The 23,531-nt window shown below is 39.4% G+C and overlaps 1 protein-coding gene across 1 annotated transcript in view; it reads right to left on the bottom strand.

The window, feature by feature from the left end:
* st18 (ST18 C2H2C-type zinc finger transcription factor) overlaps positions 1-23,313 on the bottom strand; it is a gene marked incomplete at both ends in the record, with an annotated part of 38,647 nt that extends 15,334 nt beyond the window's left edge. Inside the window, 4 exons of the mRNA XM_079214510.1 lie at positions 791-842; positions 3,549-3,664; positions 22,084-22,258; positions 23,260-23,313. Of these exons, the coding sequence (XP_079070636.1) occupies positions 791-842; positions 3,549-3,664; positions 22,084-22,258; positions 23,260-23,313 (397 nt within the window). The remainder of the gene's footprint in view (positions 1-790; positions 843-3,548; positions 3,665-22,083; positions 22,259-23,259) is intronic.
* Between the last annotated feature and the right edge of the window lie 218 nt (positions 23,314-23,531).

The raw sequence follows: 23,531 nt of genomic DNA, 5'->3' as shown, positions 1-23,531 counted from the left end.
TCCACGACAGCCGCGCAGCATCTGTCGACATATTTCTCCATCAAAGGTTCACACCGACTCACTAGTTTTGGGGCGATTTTTTTTTTGCTAATGAAATTTTTTACAATGTCCCCGTAAATATTTGTTTTGTAGCTAATGATTTAGGGATGATGCCACCTGGGCTGATACTGCTTTATGCCGCCTTTAACCTTTTATTCTCTTTTACAATGCCACCGGGTATAATCAGCACATAGATGGAGAAGTGGTCCCGCCATTGATCTGAAACACTCTTCATTCAGTCTGCTCGTTCTCTGGGAGACCAACGGAAGCTCATCCTTTGACAACATGATCTAAAAGGGTAAATCAATTTTCCCAGGGGGCCTCGCGTGAATCTCATTCACAAGTTCTAGTCCTACTCGCATGAAGCACAACCAATAATAACACTTTTCATGAATCCCTCCCTCCCCCCCTGATATAGTAATAGCTCCAGCGTGAGCAGGCGGGCCTCAGAGGCCCTGAACACTTGCATAATGACATATCCAGTCTAGAGGTTTTCAATCACACAATATATACACACTCCTTAACTAATTTGAGCCAGTGTTCCAATTTAATGAAGTTATTCCCCTCTGAATAATGAAATGGCAGTACAGTGCTCTTCAGACGGTAAGATAATACATAAAATTGACAGTTATAAAGTTGGATTGTTGAACCGATACCCCGAACCCACGGCGATAAGTGGAACGTGTGTATATGTGTGTGTGTGTGTGTGTGTTTCGTTAAAAGCAAACTAAAAACTGAAAGCTGCTCTCACCTGTGCTACCGTTACATGTCGTCAGGGTTCGCTCCTCACTTTCAGAATCCATCTGTAAAATAAAAGCATATAATGTAAAGATGAGCCACGAAAATATTTTAATGTATTAAGATTATTGTGTTTTATTTTTATTTTGTCAGTCTGTGAGCCGTAAAATCAATTTGTGTGCACAACAACATCACAAAGAGCTCCTAAAAACATCAGCAATATTCAAACACAAAGTACAATGTTAAGGGGGGGACAAAGTTTCAAAGGTTAGTAAAAAAAAATGTAATGACACTAAATAATGACATTAAAGTGCAGACGGCGCCTCACTGTGTGTGTTTAGACAAAAATAGTTGCTAAAATCCATCCACTCTCGCTGGCTGTTGCTTGTGGGTCCCAAATAAAACCTATTAAACATAATTATTCCAGGCTGATGGTGGCGTATAGTGGTCACAGGCCAGTGAAATCTGTGAGTCATAGGATATGCTGTTACTTTTCCCTGGTAATGGGAAACATGACTCCTCTCTCTCGTTTGCTGTTGTGATTGAAGGCACTGACCTGTCATACATTTATAATAGGGGAGCAGGTGTGGCAGTGATGGACCTTAATTTCCTTTAATAAACCTTTTATGTGCCACACTCTTAATGCCACGCCGGGCCCTCAGAGGTCCTGCTCATAATAGGTTCATTACTTTTGATTACTACAGCCTATTGAGACAAACAACTGCCAAACACTATAGATTACATTCTGTAAAAAACAATGTACCTCATTAGTTTGCAACACTTTTCCACACAGACATGTTTCAACATTTTGTATGAATTTGTTATTTTGAAGGCAAAACGCTGCTCTTACGTCCTGCAACCTGAGATTGTAACATGGACATTAATCAAAGTTCAAAATGATGTTATCGGCATACGGAAATATCACCACTGACTCACACATGTTTATTAGCAGAGTGGTGTGTGTGTTTTTTTTTCTTTCTTTATTTGACATTTTAAAAGTGCCCTTCTCCATTCTTCGCAAATGTGTTAAAAACTGTATTTTATCATTAAACAACGTCAACAAGACAACTTGTTTTGCTTTTATGTATTTTTTTATTTCTCTGAATTAGGAAAATGTGTTTATAATGATAACATCACGCTATACTTTAGTTAAAAAAATGAACCATAAAAAATGTGACAGGAATCTCCTAATAACGGTCAGTTTAATCCGACCAATGAAACACAACTACGCTGAACTGTACATCTGACTGTGTTTTGTTTTCCGTATCCAGTTTCACACATTGTAAAAGTCTGTCTGAGCAAATTTAACCTTTCTTTTGTTGGCAGTTCTTTTAAATTGAGTCACGTGTGCCTTTCTGACGCAATTATGACGAAAACCTAGATCTTGACAAAGCAGCGGTTACAGTATATCTAATTCACGTAACAAGAAGTGACAAGTAACAGGAGAGCAAGGAGGGCCTCCGTAGACGCTCTGGTGTGCTAACAGGTAGTCCTGGCATGGCAACAACGTGGACAAACATGTGACGCTGTGTGTTTACAAAAACAGAACAAATAGATGCATTCAGGGTCAAATGAGAGCTTTTATTTGACATTCACTGCACAATATGACTGAGGCCTTTATATAATTTACCGTTTAATCATCATAGTATAAAAAATGTTTGGTTAATGTATTTTATTTTAACAGAATGCTGTATTTAGTATAAATTAATGAGATGAAGAATGTATTTGTACCCTCTGTTTTAAAAGTAATATACTGTGTACACTTAATAAAGGGTTTAACACGTTATGACGCCTCCTGCTGGCCCCAATAAGTGGAAAGTGTGTAATAAAATCTACAAGGTGCTCATTTTTAATAATACTAAATATGTTTATGTAGGGGAAGTTCTAAATGTTTACAAACTATAGATTAATAAGCACTAAAAACATCCTTATATCTGTTTTAATAGTCATATTTGTATTTATTACATTTACTTAAAAAATGTCTCATTCCAGCGTAATAACCCACGTAATAATTTACATAACTGTATAAATATAGAACAATACTGTTTTTTGCAGAAAATGTATGTACTTCCAGTGAATGTTGTTCCTTTTTTAATGTTCTTGCGTTAAAACAACGTGTTTCCATCCTAACGTTGTTCCCTCAGCTATCTTTCTGTGTTTTCTGGCATTTCATTTTGTGAGTAGTTGCCAACTGCTCCCAAAAACGTTGTACAGAAACAATTGTTTGATCGGATCGCTTTCGGATCGCACAAAGAAATAAGGCCACTGAGTGGAATGTTTTAGGTGTTATAGCATGTTTTACTACACAACATGTTCCCTTTACACTGCTCAGCATTTGTTCAAAGCGTTGGGTTTTATATCTTGTCTCATATTTGACCTAATCTGTATGTTTCCTGTATTTTCCAGCCCTCTAGGCAGAATGATATACCAGTGTATAGTGTTATGGCAGCAGATCTCTCTAAACTTTGTATTATGGTTTCAAAGGAAGTTGTATCAGGTAAAACAATAGCTGAGACAATCTGACAACTATCAACCATCACTTCAGAAAAAAGCAGACTCAGCAATAGCTTTTTAAAAGAGTATATTATGTGGCAGCCACCGACAGTTCTGCAAAAGTAAAGAAAATAGTTTGAGGTCAAAGAAGCAGCGACACGCCTCCAGTTAGCGTGTTACTCCTACAGAACACTGGTACACAACCATCTCCAGGCTTGTTGTGCCGAACAAAAGTTATTTTCACGTCGTACATCATTATTCAATCTTCGATTATTTACCTTTGATTGTAGTTTTCCGAGCGCTCCGTAGGATAAGATTCCAGATCCGCACTGTTCACGCTGGTTGATGCTTTCACACTTGTAATCTCTCAGGAGGTGATCGTGTAATTCATTATCTATAACAGAAAGAAACGGCAGAAACTTTTTTTAGCACATCTTTGAATCAATGATATGTTGATTCTGAACCATGTTTGCGAAGGTTTTCATTAGTACATTTTCATAACGTAGAGAAATGGATGTGAAAAAGGTGGAAAGAGCATATTAATACCTCACATGGAATAAGGAACACGATGCAAATTGATTGCATGACAGAGATCAAATTGCTTGCTTCTAATTAATACAAAACATCCAAGAGGGAAAACAAGCATGAACACAATGAGTACATTAAGCCTCTTCACTTCACAGATCTTATTATGGAATTATTTATTTCTGTTAGCTTTGGCAAAAAAAAAAAAAGAAGAAAAAAAAAGGCAACATCTTCTTAATTATAGCTCACAGAGCGCTTCCCCGGAAAAACAAAAGTGGGGGAAACAGAAGAGGAGGGGGGAGTGAGGGTTATTCACTCAGTTTCATTAGCATATGAAAAAAGACTCACTACTATTTGAGCTGGTTCGTCATCTGCTGAATCATATTTATGCACCACTACTCCTCCCTCCTCATACACACACCCCAAGTCCAACACAAATAATGCTTCTCAGAGGACCTTTTCCCTGCGTCTAGGGCAGATTTCTCAGGGGAGGCAGCCTGATGCTGAGGGTCTATGAGATTTTCTATGTGTTAATCTGGCTGCTAGCTGTCCTTGAGCCCATTCCCCCCTAACCCCATCTGCTAGCATTCCCATCACAGAGGAGAGAATGGGCTTGGACTGGGGGTAGATGAAAAAAAAGAGAGGGACCTTCCCAGTCCAGCAATCATGAATAACCATTGCCTCGCACCATTATCAGAGAGAGGCTGGATCCAAGCTGAGATGGTGGAGAGGAAATATCTGTAAAACACCCCGGCGCTCCTGACAATACTCTAACCATGCACACTCTCGCGTTTTTGTTGTAAGTGATGTTATTATTATTATTATTTTCATATAATGCCTTATTAATACCGTGCAGCTGCTGTGGATATTCATCACTGACCTTGAGTCTTTGTGTCCCCTTGTTCCCAGCTTATCCGCGCACTTGGGACGCTCTCATGTAATTAACACAGACATTATTGTGATGGAGTAAAAAAACTCACTGGCCTGATACCTCATCCTGAAACCAATAAAGCAGGCCACGGTCGCAAAGTAAGATTCTGGGGACCATAGAATTAATTACATTATTTACATTTCCTTTAGATAGAGGGGTACAGGCGAGATGATAGAGGCAAATGAGATTACTCAAAATAAGATTTCAAAATGTCAGTGCTGCACACTCAACCAACCAACTGTTATGATTAGATTACTCTTTTAATATAATTACTGTCCAAGGCTGTGTGTGGAAACAATGCATACATAAAAAAGAAAGAAAGAAAAGGGTCACATCTTTCCTGATTCCCATCCTTTTCTCCACGAGCCTTTTTCTCTTAACCTTTCTTCAACAGTATCATTTTGAATTATAGGGAACGGATGGGTGCTCTGTGCAAGGTCACTGTCTGGTGTGTATCACCCACCACCCCCTCCCCCGCTCTCTCCTTGTTTTTGTTTCCTCTTCCAGAAGCACACTGAGTGAAGGGTTAAAACTGGAATGGATTTAATTATGGAATGAATGGAATTATAATGCGCCTGCAGCAAGTTTTCCTCCTTATTTATTAAAGCAGCTGATGGGCCAGGTTTGATGAGCCACTTCTGGCATAATTGAGTCATCACACAAAGAGGGTTCCTCGCATTCAGAGTGGTTTTATCAGCAGCAAACAGACCTGATTACTGGCAATTACACTCTGATCTAGGGGAAGGAGAAAAAAAGGGTAAATGTGCAGGGTAACTTCTGTGTTTATAGTTTACCCCGGGAATAATTTTCACATTAATTTTACATGCTAAGTGTTTTCTGTTTATGTATAATAAAGCGCAAACAGCAAGGAGATAGCGCCTTTTACTTTCATATTTCCTTGTAATGAATGTCTGAGAATATAGCGAGCTGATCATGATTTATATTTACCCTATAGGAGGTTTGTGGTGTGCAGAGAAGCAGCTGAACATAAAGCCAGATGGAGCAAAAGGTGAGCTGCTTGTGCTCACACCCATTCTGTGGAAAGCAGGTAGAATTATAGACAGAAAGCAGGCGATTGCTTTTGCCTTTTTTTATTTTTCATTGAGATGCAAATGGGTTCGCGATGAGTAAATTAAGCTCTGCTCGGAGATTAAAATCAACTTCTGTTCAGAGAGTATTTAGATAAACAACTTTTCTTTTTTCGTCTTTTTTGTGAGGTGGCCAGGGAGCCATCAGACGCCCTGTGCCTAAATACCAGCTGGACATTAGAATAATGGCTGAGATATATTTCAGGAGGGGGGAGGGGACAAAAGAGGTCTAGGATGTCTAATTTATGTCTAAAACTTGGCATAAAATCCTCCTTTTTTTCATTTCACAATGTTTATTTATCGGTTACCTTCATAGTAAAATTGACAATTAATCAACACTTAATTGCATTGGAGAATAAGCTGTCTCTATAAGAAAATTCTATATTTTTTCAATTGAATCAAGGGAACCATCTTTTTATAAACGACCCCCATTGAATGCATTAAATATTAAGATGAGTATATTTAGTAGAATTTAAAGTTCTACAAAAATAGATGTTTTTTTATGCCCCTGCATATGTGTATGTATATATATATATATATATATATATATATATATATATATATATATATATATATATATATATATGTATATGTGTATGTATATATATATATATATATATATATATATATATATATATATATATATATATATATATATATATACATACACATATACATATATATATATATATACACACACACATGTATATATGACCTTTCAAATAAAAGAAGAAAAACAATACTGAAAAGAAAATTATTCTGCCGGCAATTTATGAGCATTCCTCCGTCTGATCGAGGTTTCTGGATTCATGCAGACACAGTCGAAAATCTTGAAGTCAACTGCGATTTCAGATATAACAGCCTCACAGCTACCCTGACGGCCAAGCAAAGTGTTTGTGCCTTTTGCCAAAGAGTACTTTTATAGAGGAGCGTATTGGCATCTTATCACTTCTCCAAGACAGAGACGCTTCAATAAAAGAACACAGCTCACAGAATTCTTAACAGACAATTAGGAGCCTGGCTAGCCACGATCGCTTCAATGATTTGTTATGATGGCATAACTACAGGGGAAACTTGTTATTGGACGGAGTTAGCAAGAGTCCCATAAAAGAGTCAGATGGTGACACCTTTGCCGCGGTGATTTATGAATCTTGTAATCGCTTTCCAAAGTCATCCCAAAGCCTTCCCTCTAAATTGAGTTCATCTGGAGCCGGACCACACAAAGGCACCAAGTCCAGATTGTTTCTTCTGACATCAAAGAGACAATTTCTGTTTTTGACCAAATTTCTGGTGCTTCTAGTTCCCTTATCGTATGAAAGGGGCCTGGATGATATGCTATTTTATTCGTGAATTCAATCCAATTAAGAACACCAAAAATATTGAGGCAAATAGAATTAGTACGTTCTTGCACTACACTTATGCATCAATAGCATAATAAATTGGAGTGGCAGACAATCCGTCCATTGGCAAGTCTCCAATCTGCCAAAAAACACTCTCATGTTAGTTTTTGAATCTTTGAATTCGGTCATGAACATATATTTTTTTCTTTTTTTCAAACCTGTCTAATTTGCGGGACAGGTGTTTGGGGAAAAAGAAGTTCCAGCCCTGGTGTAACAATGAGCGGAGTAATCCCGCTCATTGTTCCTGCCCGAGGAGGCCCTTTCACGGAGGAGGTTGCATGAATGCTACCAGGTGGTCTGCAATTTGGAGAAACGTAGTAACCGTTCCAGCTAATCCCCCCCGTCACAAAAGGCAGGTCTCCAGTGCTCCGGGGCTCTCCGGGGCAAAAAGGAAAAGTTTACCTCGAACACACAGCGTCTGAAAGGAGTCAGGGACTCGAGCAGTGATTCCTAATCAGATTGCGCTGAAGTGAACAGCTCGCATGGCAGCTGTAGTTTTCCCAGGGTTAATTACCTTTCACTGCTCTCTCTAAATGAGTCAGCTGTTCCTGTCATTAAACAACTCCACTCTATCTCTGCTCCTCTGTCCTCCACACACATGTGCACACGGGTGTGCGTGTTCTCACACACACACACACACACGCACACGCACGCACACGCACGCACACGCACACGCACGCGTGCGCAGTAACACATACACATACAGTAACACATACACACATACGAATACGCACCTTTGTTCTACCTTCCCTTATTTTTTATGTATTGGATATGGTAATCGAGCAAAGGGCTATCAAAACATTGATTATTTCAATACTATAGCGACTTTGATCAATTTGCTTATCAGTCAGAGGCCACTGAAAAGGAGGTTGCTGTTTTATTCCAATTCATGCTCCTGATGTTTATGCAGATAGACGGCGGTATTCCCAATACACCTCCCCTACCATGTTGAAGCAAAATAGTACCAATCTGTCAAGGTCTTATTCTAAAGAGCCCATTTAGTACTAATTGAGTGTATATATAGGATGCAAACATGTTCACATATGCGCACACACGCATACACACCAACGCAGACACACACACACACACACACACACACACACACACACACACACACGTGCATGCGCAAACAAACACAGAGTCCAGCTCCGATATAGTTGTGCTGTCATCAATTCTGAACAATCTGTCTGCTTACTGAGCTCAGTGGCTTAGGATGTTGGGAGAGTTTTAAGTGATTTTTGCCACTGTATGGTAAAATCCCTTGGCCACCTGGATTACAAACTCTAGTCCTTTAACTCATGCCAGTATAAATCCGTGTTAACTCGGATTTACCTCTGGCATATGAATTCTCAATCTGCGTAAGCTTTGTTTGGAATGAGTCGAACATAAGTATTTCCCGCAGTAAGGGTGCCCGATGGTGAATTCCTATTTCTGTGAAACACACACTGGGAGATAGTTCACGACTAAATCAGCTGTCAGAATAACGAGAGGGAGCCTTGAGCGCTGTTTTATTACACCCGAGGCCCCGCATCGCCATCCGTGGACCAGGTGGACGTGTGCGGCGCCGCGCTGTGAAATCCACGTAGCCATGGCGACGGATATAAACTCAGAGCCGTGCGCCGTGGTCAAGAGTTTAATCAGGTTCCTCATACCAAGATTTTGCTCAGCTTATTGTCAGACAAACATTATTTGCTCAGTTGTTCAAACACAAGCCCTGATCGGCTACCAAAGCGATCACGATAAAATAAAATATGGCATGAGCAGCCTGGAGGATCTAAATTAAGTATTATCCAATATCCATACAATCTCTCACACTCTCTCTCTCACACACACACACACACAGACAGAAACGCACACACAATTCTGGGCTAGCAGAGTTAAGCCAGACTATTTTGTACTTAAAAGGTTAGCAGGGCTGTTTTGTGAGTTTGATCCATGCTTGCCAAATCAGCAGATGGTCCATGAATATGATTATATGCATCAATAAAAGGAGTAATCTTTAACAAAATGTAAATTTGACTTAAGTCCAGGGTTTAATATACGCGATGGACTTTAACCCAGTTTCCCGCCTGACAGTGGAGCATGATAAGCTAATGCACTTAAACGTTTGTTAACAGCAATCACTGCTGATGCTCCAGTGCTGCTCTTCAGGGATCAAAAACAGGAAGGTGCAATGTATCCGTGTTCAAAATGTGCATGTTTGTGTCAAAACAACACCTATTCACTTTTGGGGTGAGCATCTAAACCGCTCAGCAATCGATAGGATCTGAGCCCGGGTGCTTAACGAGACCCTCTCTTGTGCTGTCATGCTTCTCTCTATTATGCCTTTCATTGCTTTTTTAAGATAAATCCTTGGACGACACCGAGTCAAGCTTTAATCAAGGATCAACAACAATAACCTGCGTCTGAGTAATCCACACCATTAACAAATACAGGCACCAAAAAACAACCGTTTTACACTTTAAAAAAGAAAAAACATGAAGTTCAAGTGCAAGTGGCTGGCAGAGGGAGATGGAGAGAAAAGTTTTCGTGGCAAATTGAGAAGTTGAGAAGCGCATTGGGGTGATCTTATTCTGAGTAGCATGAAAGAAGCATCGCTGTTATTGACCCTTCAATGGATCTACTTATCTGAGCCCGAGGCTCACACAGCACAGCACAAACCTCACACTGACAAACAGAATCACTCGTCTCCTGCATCCAAACGCACGCGTGTCAACATGTCCGACAGGGCAGAATCGCCAGCTCAACTTACCGTGCCCCTTTTAGCCTTTGTTTTGCATCTCATAGTGACATCGGGGAGGAGACGGAGCAGAAGGATATCGAGGTGGGGTACAGGGTAGTCCAGAGTCTCTCTGCTGAGAGAGTGTGTGTGTGTGTGTGTGTGTGTGTGTGTGTGTGTGTGTGTGTGTGTGTGTGTGTGTGTGTGTGTGTGTGTGTGAGAGAGAGAGAGAGAGAGAGAGAGTAGGGACACAGTGATATTCACCCGAAACGCTAAGCTTTTCTCTTCTTTTTTTTTGCCTTTGTGTCATTCACTTAACAACCAATCTCATTAGCTGCTGGGCTACAATGGGCTGAATTATTTTCTGTGTAAATACACCACATGGTGATCCTCAAGGTAAGACCTCTGAAGGTCTTTTTAATCACATAAAAGATAGATTCACCCCAGAAGAAGAAAAAAAAATCAATGGGTAGGACAGACTGCTCCTAAAAAAGAATTGAATAAAACAGTAATTTAGAGTGATTCTAATTGAGAAATGAGATTTATATTCCTCGGGGTCTGTAGTGAAGAGAGTGTAAATGTCTAATTATGTGACTGTAATTAATATAGCATGGTGATATATACACTTTGACTTGATAATGATACTCTGGGCACATATGTAATGGGTGATATAAGAAAGGATGTCCCTACTCAGCTTTTTAAAGCATCTTAATAGGTAATAAACACTCGTGAAAAACTGGTTTCCTGTAAGATATTTAGCTTTTCAACAAATCTCTTGCTGCAGTGTTTGTTTGTGCAGAACCATGAATTCATGTAAAATGTAACTATTGTAAGTACTTGAAGTCATGACAGCTGTCTATAAGCATCAGGGACGTGTCTATTGGCCAACTTGACCCTTGTTAGAAAACAAAACAAATACAAAAAAAGAATACTGCAGCCTGGGACTGCCGAGCCGGGTCACTGGAGATTTTCCAGACAAACGCCGTACAGGGGAGGGGAGGGGAGGAAGAATAAAAAGGACAGGCTCAGAATCTCATTTTAACAGACCGCACACAATCTGGGCTCCCACAGAACTATCTCTGCCTGACCGCTTTCTATTTATCCCTTATCAGTGTTTACCAACCGCTAGTTTTCTTTCATTCACACTGTGAGGCAGTTCTCTTACTATCAGTCAACAGCTGACACCGTGGAACAGCCTCAAAGGCAAGAGGAAGGGATCAAAACTAAACCAAAGCTGTTTAAACAATACAACAGAGGAAATAAATTCATAAATCCTAATTCTTCCCAACCCACAAGGGTATAAGCAGATCCTTTATAGTTAGGCCAACAAACAAAACCACAGCCAATGAGGTACATTACAATCAAGGTAAATTCTGAAATATATTTTTAACACAAGGAAAGGCGGAATAAAATCCCATGTAATATTAATTGGAAACATTTCATAGTCTTGCCCTGTCAAGCAAAATGTAACTATCCACTAAAAGGTTAGTTTTTTTGTGTTGTGTTTTATTTTATTTTTAGGAAAATCCCACCTGTTTTAACCTTGTTAACGTTTTTAGATCATTTTGCTGTAAAATAGAACCGAGCTAGAAAATATGAATTACATTATGAAACAGTAACATCTTAATAAGATTTTCAAACGGCTTATTAATAATCAATAAGATGTCTATTTTTAGAGTGACTGGTTAGGATCGGTCCACTTTTAAAGGAACAACCAGAAAAATACTATATCATTTTTAAAATGAGAATAACTTATATCTAATTCTACACACTAATTATATATTACTATATTTAATTTATAATAGGCTGACATATAATCCATGCAATATTACTAGTAATATTTTAAAGTAATATATTTTCATTTTAACAAAATTCCTGAGAATATATGGATATTTGTTTACAATTTAAACAATAATTGAGGCCACATGAAAAGACTATTTAAAACATGTTCCTAAGAAATAGAAAGGAATACATTTGAAGTATATATATATATATATATATATATATATATATATATATATATATATATATATATATATATATATATATATATATATATATATATATATATATATATACATCACACAAACAGCACTGTTTTTTGGAATACTGTTCAAAAGTTAAGTAATTAATTACATTTATCCTTTCACCAGCTGCTCAGCAGCAGATGGATCATTTCTGAGACCTTGTTGAATTAAATCCACATAATTCATTTCCTGGATTAACTAACTGGAAGTTTGAGTTAGGTAAAAAAAAAAAGAAGACAGGTAATATGCAACACACTGATGTGTATGCTGGGCTTTTTCAACCGATTTTGTTGTTTTCATTGTGTGCAACCGACGGCAATTGACTTTTAGAAATCAAAAGCCTTGAGAAACGTCATATTTCTATTTCTTTGCAAGACTGATGAAAACAGAAGAAAATATTAATATTTGTCCCGTCACAGAAGTTTTGTGTGCTTCGCAGCTGTGTGAGTAAGTTTGTGAAGCCAGTTTTGTTCAGCAGCAGGTACCATGGACAGTTACTGGAGGTAACAGAGGTTACATTCATGTGTTGTGTAGCAACTAACATCCCTGTGCTTTGAAGCAGAGAGGAATAATGCCTCTTACTTATCACTGCTTTACCACACAGCCCTGCTGCAGCCTGTGCTGCTTTTGTAATTAAAACAAGGAGCGGAGGTGTAACTTTACAACCCAGCTCACCGGCCCTGTATCTGTAACTTGCCAAACTTTTCAAAGGATTATCGAGATGTGACACAGTTACACAACGCCGTGTTACCTAATGTCTTTTGTTGCTCTTTTCTTGTTTGTTGAGATGCGAGCTGACTGAAATAAGCTGATGGAGTTGTGATTTAAATGGAGGCAGGATGACAACCGGCATTTTGATTTATTTCAACAGTGAAAAATGTCCAAATAATTCCAAACCTTAAAATGATTTAACACCCTTAATCACAGCGTATAGTGTCTCATACAGACATTTTAGACAAATAGATATAGTATATGTTCCTGATTTGTATATATATATATTCTCTCTCATAGACTCCATACTATATTGTTTATTGTCACTTGTTCTAAATCTAAAAAGACATTGAAGTTGTGATAATATCAGGACTATAACTTCAACCTAGGCCTAAAGTCAGCTCTTGTATAAAAAAAAATCGACTTTGTTTAACAATGATCAACATAAAGTTAGGTCATAAAGCAGATTCTGAGCCATTAGCGTGGCGCACGTTACTAGTAAATGATGAACTTTTCTAACCAGCATCCGTCCTCCTAAATCAATAGTCGCTCTGGAGACTGTCGAGTGCTTTAGTCGCTCTGAATCTCTTCAAAGCTAAGATTTACCAACGTAAAATGCAAAGGTTCACCCTGTAGTCTGTGTTACTATCAGACTACATTTAGCATTAGCATATCATTTTTAATCTATTCCTCTTCTACCACAGTTACGATACAAATAATGTCAGAGAATCAGGACAGGATGCATTGCTTTTGGTCCTGATGAATTGGAACAAATCTACGACCCACAAAGTTGAAGACAAAAGCAGATTTTTTGACAAATATCACCGTCACACTACATCCAACGTTAGCATATAGTTTTCAAAACTTTACCAGACTTACAATTCAAATTACAGCAAGCCAGAACAGGATGCAATAAAATACTTCACCGACTGTTCAAATACGTTATTGGAACACAGAGTAAATGTTTAAGTGCATTAGCCTCAGTGCTCTTGTATGTACAGCTGTCACTGTCAAAGCCACAGGCAACCTGACAATGCTTTGTCTCTGCACACAATACAAACATGTGCTCTTCTAAGACAAGCTTATACACAAAACGCTGTGACTTTAATCTAGATAGACCGTATCTCATGCTATCTGGATGATCAAAAATAGGTCATGCCTCTCAAAAAACAGTTTGAGCCATTTAATCTCCTCTCAAACTGTCTGAAACCTGGACAGAAGCTGCGCTTCGCTCTCCAGCTAAGATTTTCAGAACACCGATTTGTATCAAGCAAACAATGTTCATCACCACAGCAATATTTTCTGCACACTCCCCCTCCGACACAGTTGAAAACAATTGCCAGCACAATGCTATTTCACATAATCTTGTAAAATCCACAGAACACAAGTTTAGCAGCTGAGTAAATCTCAGTGTAAATCTAAGTAAGTTTTTCTCACATCACAGCGTCCAACAGCAGGAGCCGAAAGGCTTGTCGTTCACACACGCGATGCAGACTATCAGGGATGATAAATGCTGACCAAAACTGACAGTATCTTAAAGAAATAAAAAGAACTTTGACACCAACCTAGTGCTGTGATCCCAAAAGTTTGATTTTCTCCCAGTCTCTTGATAGCTGAGCTGGTGCTGTGGCTTTGAAAGGTAGTCCCCAGGAATATGACATACTGTGCCTTTGACAGCCTCGAGATAAGCACCTGCGTTCGGGTCCCTTTTTACGTCACACCTCCCCATTCACAGCCCTTCAACATGATGCACATTTGCACATCAACAGCCACCAACCCCCCCCACACACACACACACACCCCCCGCCCCTCCTCCTCGCTCTACTCCCACATCCGCAAAACACACAAACAGGCACACAAGAAGGCAGATGCGCGCACTAGCCTCCACTCATGCGCGCGTGCACTCGCACAGACACCACAGATTTGTCTGCGCTTAAGCGAGGATGCAACATACACGCAGGCAAATAAACACACACATGCGCACGCATACACACTCACAGGTGATTTATTCCTTCTTTTTTTTTGTGCTCCTCAGCTTTATTTGTAGATATATATATATACATATATATATATATATATATATATATATATATATATATATATATATATATATATATATATATATATATATATATATATATATCGATCCTTATTCAAAGGAAGAAGAAAAAACTTTCTCTTGCTTTGTCATAAGACCGGGGCATATGCCCTCCCAAGCTCCTCATACATCACTCATCATGCAAATGAGAGGGAATGTCACTCCTCAGCAGCAGATGGCCAGGGATGATAACAATGGCTCAACAGACCAGTTTCAATGTCTGCGACTTTATCGCTACGGCAACAACAAAAATGGATGATATGAAATCCTTGTCTGTTAATTTGATTTCCACCCCCCTCCCCCCTTTTTTTATGTTTGTACCTGTCAGTCTGTTTCATTTCTCCTGGACAATTTGAATGTAAAAGCTTTGTCCGGGGTTCTCTGTGACAAGACGTCTGGCTATCAGTAAAAGGCAGAGACCTGGAAATGATTTTGGGTGACTACGGAAGGCTGCTGCCTAGCAGTTATTCAAGTAATTAGGTGTAATTCCTCCCTGAAGGCCATGTTAGCCTCCTGAGTTAGCTCATGCGTTCGACAGGCCTGGATAGAGACGGGGAAGAAGAAAAGAAGAAAAGGGGCCCCGAGAAATCACAAATGCAGCTTTTCAAACAACCCCCCCAGCCAAAGTGATGTCACCCCTGCGTCCTGCTGACTCCTGTTCATACAAGCCCCCATAGCAGAGAGTAAACAGTGGAAGCGTTTAGCAAACAGGACCAGATTACAATGACAAAGGCAACCACACTTCTGGGTGGAGCCTGGGGCGAAGGGGGGTGTGTGTGGTGGGGGTGTGTGTAGGGGGTGGGGGCGGTGGCTCAGGATTTAGAATAAGTGATACCCATGAGGGGGCCCCCCCTCAAGATCCAAGCGTAGCTCTTCCCCAGCTGATGGTAGGGGCCACCCAAACATGCTTATCTGTAGGTGATGTCCCCCCCGGTCCCCGGGGACTGACGTGTGAACACAATATGTAATAATAATGTATTTTCAGCTCTTTTTCTTCCTGTGATTTGTCCATTTTGGTTATGCAAGGCTGGGGACTTGAGGATGGAGAATATCATTACTTAAGGTTTGGCAGTTGATCATCACCTTGTTTAATGCCTCATTTGAAAGTCTAATTTCTAACTGTCTTCGAGAGCCAATTCATGATACACTGTGAAAGAGACGTACAAAGAGAGTCGACCTGCTCGGTTTTCCCCTCTTTTTCCACCATTTGTGCCTGATAATCGTACAAACGTATGAAAGTAAAGAATCCTCTATCTAGGCATCTCATCAAATAACATGTTCTTTGTTCGCTTGTGCCGACAATCTCGCTGCGAGGATACAACAAGCTTGTTCTAGGAGATGATTATTTCATGTCCTGAACTAGACATCAGTATTGCTGGAAGAAAATACACACACACACAGAAAAGAATCAACTCATGTAAAGCAATCAGCAACATATTGAGGACTACACTGCACCGCCATTACAACATGTAACATTTTCTTTTGGCCCTAACATCTGTTTAAATCACCCCCACCCCAAAAAGAAAAAAGAGAGAGAGAGAGAGAGAGAGAGAGAGAGAGAGAGAGAGAGAGAGAGAGAGAGAGAGAGAGAGACCGCATTCAGAGCAGGCATCGAACACAAACTAGTGTTTTGTCAAGCTATTTCATCAACTGAAAATGTGGGCATAGCTGGAGAGAGCTGATGGAGAAATGAAAGAGGAGTGGGTTGGACAAAATTACATGTCAAACAAGAGTTCACATTTAAAAAGTCCTGCTCATATTTGTAGAAAGTGTTTGATTGCATTTAGAAAAGGTATTACAATGGGTCACATCTGTGTCTAAAAGCTTTTTGCATTCTCCCGCAAATTACGTAAGCAAAGTGAAGGGTCACAGCACCCCGTTGTTTCGAGCACTATACCTTCCTCCTGTGAAACCTACACAAATATGTTTAACTGAATTCTTCTAATGCACCGTGAGATCAAAATGTCAGCAGTAAAACTTCAACAAACCCCCTCACTCAACACCCCGCCCCATAATTTCGACAAAGCAAAGCGGGTAATTTCGCATGGCAGCCTGAACACCCAAACAACAATGCATATTCACACTGTGCCATTGAATAAGATGGATGTGTAAAAATCTATATTAAACTGTGGTTTATTTCAGCTATAATGCTTTAAGCTTGGTCTAAAATGACACAAATGCTTCTTGGTGGTACTGAACCCTCATTGTGCAACCACTTGATGCCGCTTGTTCATCACACAAAGTCACATAAAAGGACTGAATTAAAATGTTTAAAAAATATATTTGCATATGCAAATACGAGGAACCAAACATAAGTACATGTTGTTGATATGGCTCCAGGATGTAGAACTATCTTTATGTTAATGTCAGCAGACAGGGAATATTCTTTTGAAAATACAGTACATTTTTCATGGGGATCATTATCTACACTGCATGTCACTGTGTCTCAGTTAAAAGAAATGATTAGATTACTTCCCAGCAATCCCCTTTAGGGCGATTTGTGTGTGACCGTGGGCAACCTTACAATATGTTTATTCAGTGTCCTTTGAAGACACTTCAATAACATTTCAAATGTTTTATGGAGCAATATAGGATGTCTTCTATCTCTGCCTTGAACTGACTCCTTTTGGATCTAGGGCTCTGTTATATCTGAGTGCGTTGTCCAAATGTGCTGAATGTTCCTCTGATGTGGTATAACATACTTGGGCAGTCCTCAAAAACTAATACAATTACTAAGTGTTACTAGATGTAGGTATAATTACTAAGTTTTACTAGATGTAGGTGACCAAACATGGACTTTTGGATGTAAAAATCACAATTAAAGCCCAATGTTGCGTGCAGGGTATTAAAAGGCTACTTCCAATTCCTAAATCCACGTGGTTCCAGAAGAATTGTTGATTAAATTGAAGATTTAATTGTTGTATGTATCATTCGTGGTCACTACTGGGTCCATACATTTACTGCCCTCAAATGAGAGCGTCTGAATTCAGCGAACTGGCCAATTAAGGCTGTAAATTGTAAATTGTGTGCATGGAAATAAAGGTTCACTCATAATTCTTAAAACCACGTGGATCCAGAAAACTGTTGATTCAATTTAATCTGTACTCTTTATATTACTGCATGTTTGAATTATCCAGTATAGCAACTAAAAGCCATTAGCGGTCACTGCTGGTTTCTTACTTTTACTGCCCTCACATGAGAGCATCTGATTGCTTACATCGAAGAAATCAATGCATGACTGGTCAGTTGATTTCTGGCTTTTGTAGTTCAGAGGCCGTGGACTCATTGTGTTGTGTCATTGAGAGGTTAGGTCCAGATCTGGGGCGTCTCTAGGGGTGCCTGCCCATCTTTTCTACTCAGGCGGGCAGACAATGAAGGAGACACGCCTACAATTTGGCCAGATAAGAGCTTGGATGTTCAGCCAAAAGGAGCATCTAAACAATGGTAACAGGTGTGTAAAATGCGTGCTTTGATAATGACCTTGGTGGCCGTAATAGCATGTCTAGACACAACTAACAGGAGGCATTTCTGTCTGGTCTCACAAGTCCCGTGAGTGCTCAATAGCAAGATCCTAAGGCGCAGATATTGGTTGGTTAAAACTAAAAGACAAACGTGAGAGATGATGTAGGCTTTTTTTTTTTTTACAATGACACTGCATGAGAAGCATCAGAAAAGTTAAGTCTGCCTCTCAACAGGATTTTTTTTCTTCCCCCGTCTGAAAATATTTGTATGGTAGTTTGCATAATAAGCTAAAATCATCTTGAGTATTCAGAGATATGCACTTGAATAAATAGAAAAAAAACCTCCATTAATGTGGATGGCTTGCAATTTTTGATTGCACCAGACACAGGAAGCTTGCTGACATGAACTAAAATGCAAATGTGTCATGAGCAAAACAAAGAAATTGATTATGAAGTTAGTTCCTTCAGCACAAGTAGCTGGCTTTGAGTGATTAATGGGGGTGGGTCATTGATTTCCTTTTGTTTAGATCTTGGTTAACTTTCTGGAGACACAATTATAATTTGTTTCCAAACAATAAATCCAATCTAGCTTGAGCAAATTAAATGTCCCTATGGCCTCTTCTGCGGCATTTTACATCTGAAATGGATTGTTATCAAAAGGCATTGCATGTAAATGTTTGCTTTTTTAGTTTACATTCGCTACATTTCTGATTAGATATTGTTTCTCTGAGTATATTAGAAGGTGAGCACTTCCCAGGATCAAAAAGAGCTGCTTACAGAGATCTGCATGACTTGTCATCCACGGTGCCAAGGGTTATTTAATCTTCCAGTTCTCATAGCTGTATGTCATACACATCAACATTTCTGATGAGCCATCTATCCACAGTACACTGAGAAATACCATCTGCATTGTCTGAAACATGACAAAATATTGTGTATTTGTTGAATGAGCACATATTGTCTATTTCTACACTAGCTTTGCGCAAGGTTGGTGAAATGTTTTTGAGTTATCAGCACAATGTACTTTATATTTCTGTATATTTGCAAGTCAAATTGCAGTGTTACAGACTACTTTATTGAAAAGGCTTTTTCCACATCCTTCAGCTTTACAACTTTGAAAACTTGCACAGATCCAGACATTTATACTTTCTGATTTCTCGCATCATCTCTCCAAGATAGTGATAATACGATTTCTGTGTTTTTCGCTGTTGAGAAACAAACTGGATTATGAACAGATCACTACATAAACAGCTTTCTAAAAGGAGGCAGCTATTTTAAAAAGGGCTGAAGAAATGCAAAGAGGGATTTAAATTTTAATTTGAATTTATTCCAGCAAGTGAAAGGTTCTTTTGAGAGGGGATTTCGGCAAAGATGATGGTATTTAAAAGTGATAAACAAGCATCTAAACCTCCAGTGGAAAACAGTCATTTTGCTCCTTTCTAGTGTAGAGGAGGAATTGGGCTTGCTATGGTCACATCCAAAAAATAAGAATAAGTAATAGTAGTAATTAAAATGTAAATAAGCGAGAATCATGGAGATATTTCAACTGATTCCTGCCATAAATTGTGTAATTAACATTTTGTCTTGACACACCTTGTGACTCTGGATGTATAGCTATATGTCCTCAGGTGAAAATTCATGTTCTCTGTGCACTTGGCATAGCGTACTTTATACTGTATATGGATGCTTAAAAAAAAATCTTCACACTTATCACATGCAATTTAAATCTTGTGCCTCGACAGTGGAGACGAACATCATGCTAAGTTCAAAATGAAATGCCTTACAAATTAGAACTTGTGTTAATTAAGGACTGTTGTTGTGCCGTTTGAGACAGTATCTGGGAAATCTAGTGAATTTAGTGATTCACTCTGGGTAGGCACATGTCATATTTATGTGACAAAGGATGACTAACCAAGGCTGTCATCTATTGCATTTATAATATATGGATTATAATGATGCGACTGGATTTCAGATGTTTCTATTCTCCTGTGGATGACCACTAAACTTAAGCAGAGAAACCTATGCCACACAAGAAAGACAAAGAGTTACATCATTTTGTTGAACAGTTAATCCGATCATGGACAGTGTTTGTGCATTTGCTATCTTCGGAAAATGCCAGCAAAGGCGCTAAGTAAACCTATTTTACAAGACTCCCTCACAAGGATACAGTGCCAGTATCGGGATAAAATTTCACACAGCGGCATGGCTCAGTCACATAACCTAAGCAGGCTTAGGAAAATGGAACACTATAAAGTATTGCACTTTCTTCCTGTATGTCTTTTGCAGCAAACCAAATGCTCGGATGACTGATGTGAGTTTGAGCATGAAAGCCAAAGTGAACTAATGGCTGAATAGCATGTAGATACTGTTGCTAATGCTCTGAGTTGTTTAAAATGGTAGATTATGGAAGTGTGCACCTGGCATTCTGCAGGCTAGCCTGGCAACACTCCTCCCTTATAATTATAATGAACACACAGTAATTCAGGGTTGAGGCTGAAATACGAATGATGTCCTCTGAGACAGCTTGTTTTAATGGTTATGCAGAAGAGTTCCTAGAAGTGCAGATGGCAGATGCAATGCCTTTTAAGCTATTTACAGATCGCGCACTACAAGGTATGGAAAGACCCATAGTGTGAGGCCATATTGCTCTTTTGTGCTCCTGGATTAGACATTAGACTGGCTCACAAACTAATGAAAGATATATTTTAGAGCATGTTTACTGCAATATTGATAGCCCATTATACTAACAAGTTAGATAGCGCTGTAGGAAAGAGAGACAATTGCACTATAAGGACTGCATGGCCTGTTTCATCTAAATACCCCACTGTTCTTACTTTGTCCACATAGGGGTGCATTTGCTCAGGACTTGGGCCCTTGTGTAGTCTTTCATTACAGATTGTCAGAAGCCTAATCTCAGTACTATGAGGATAAAATATCTATAAAATATGGTAGGCCACATTTGACACTACACTATATTTAATGATAAAGTAATACGATAAGAGCCAACATGGACGGAATTTATCAAAGAGTATGAAAGACATATTTGTTAGAGCATATTGCTGTGCTGCACATACACACTGAACCACCTCCTCCAGGAATCCATAGCGATGTCAATATATATGCTTTAAATAAAAAAACATGTTTGGTAATTATAATTTAAACAACAAAAATGACTCGTTTGTGTTTCTAAAAGCCAAATTTGTGTCCGTTTGTACAGAAAATATATTCCACCAGTGTAAAAATCTTTCTTTACATACAGCCGAGTTAATATATCTCTATCCCTGGCACAGTCCCAAAGCCTGTATGAAAGAGTGTGGAGCCTTTGAATTAGCCCACGACTGTGATACAAGAGCAGGTATTGGAACAACAAAAATGTTAACTCCAAGAAAAAGTTTTGCCGCATTAAAGTCACATAGGAGCCACATTAGCATGTGAAAAGAATAAACAGAGGCATTCTCAGTTACACACTCCACCTGGCTGCTAACCAACGTCCTTGTCAGAAGTCCACCCACCGCACTGGCTAACACTGAAAGACCTCCTGGGGACAGCAGTGACCATTCACTCGGTTCTCTCTTTTTCCCATGCACCTGTGACTGTTTTTGTGTTTGCTATTTTTTGCTTTGTCTTTTCCTGGCAACACTGTATCATCGGAGACACACTTTGCCTCAAAAGGAATTCTCCTGCCCAACAATGTGGTTTGTTTGTTCACCGGATATGGCAGGCCAGAGAGTCAAATGGAGAGGAAAAAAAATAAATAGTCACCACAGTAATAATTAAAATTGCCACAAGACAAATAAGCGGAGAGACACAGCAGCATGGATGGACTTCAAATAAGAAGATACGGTACTTTTACCAACTGGTTTCTTGCCGAGTTGGGGGGCTTCACAGGTGCAGTTGGACGGGCTCTCCTCCTTACTCTCCTCGGACGGCTCATCCGGCTTCTCCATGGTCCTGGACCTTAGAGAGCTGCTTTTCCATTTTCCAAAGGACTTTGCCACAATCGCTTTGTCCGCTCCTTTCATTGTTTTCTGTAAAACACATTTACAGCATGACTTCCCAGGTTTATCCCTCTTGTGAGCCATCTGCCCCCTTTTTTGGCTCTCAATAAACCTGGGCTCATCTTTCCCCAAACCCAAAGTAAGAGAGAATTAGGGCATTGTGTGCATATGCATTCTCTTAAGCATTCCAGAAAATTTCCTGATTGCCCTGGCATCTTTTTTAGAGAGCGTTTGGACATTGTTTTCCTCCTGACATTTTGCAATCCTGTATGGAGAGAGTGGTGCTGATTGAAACAGTATAAAACAATACTTTGCAAAGTGCCCACACAGTAAACAGTAGATGGAAACGGGGGAAAAACAAACACGTTTTCACATTTAATCCAACTTAAAGGAAATAAAAATAGCACATTATGCCCTAATTGAGTGCTGTACAGTCCGCAAATACTATTACAAGGCCGATCAGGATTAGCAGTGAAACATACCTAGTTATCTATTTCTGACTGCCAAGACTGCTAGCAGTGGGCAACTAAATTTCAAAAGCTGGCAAATCCAGTTGTCTCCTAAATACAGAAAGTACTTAAATCCAGAGCTAACAGAAGAAAAAGACGGATAAAGGGTGCTCTGCATATCACCGAAAAGCTTGTGCACTTTTCAGAATCACTGGCTAGGTTAAACAAATATGCTAAGTAGAGATCAAAACAATCCTTTGATCTGCAGCCTAGTTTTCAGAGGAATGGCTTGGCTGTTGTTGTAAATAACTTGTATAAATCTATATACCATTTGCCTTCAGGTAATATCAAAAGTGCCAGGGATTCGCAGGCAAATACCTTGTGGTTAGGAAATAGATCAGATAAAAGCATATAAATATTTCAGCAACACTGCACTCTGTCATTTACTCTGTGTATTATTGCTGAGTTTTTTAACCCCGCACGAGTTGTGTTCTACAGCAGAAACACGAATGAGGAATATTTGATAGCAGAATTACATTCTATCCCTTTCTATTTTGTAGTGAGAGGAAAAAGTGTTCCTACCTCCAGCGTGCCATTCAGGTCAAACACAGTGTAAAACATTGTGCTAAACTTCATACAAAAGAGGCTTGAAGAATCAGAATGCAGAAGCTATGCAACTTGCTGACTAACTTTGCCCTCTGTTTTGATCGAGCACACAAAGAAAAACGCTGTCCATTCAAAACAGACAGCATAACTCTTTTCAGAGAGGGGGGACCGTGAACAAACGAGGCCATGTCCTGAGCTGCAGTCCGTTTCCCGTCAGGCCTGCACAGTGCACGGTGAGGGCCGCAGGG

This window comes from Taurulus bubalis (assembly GCF_910589615.1).
Source record: "Taurulus bubalis genome assembly, chromosome: 1".
Taxonomy (NCBI): domain Eukaryota; kingdom Metazoa; phylum Chordata; class Actinopteri; order Perciformes; family Cottidae; genus Taurulus; species Taurulus bubalis.
The sequence above is the reverse complement of the archived record's forward strand: the minus strand, read 5'-3'. Positions and strand labels throughout refer to the sequence as shown.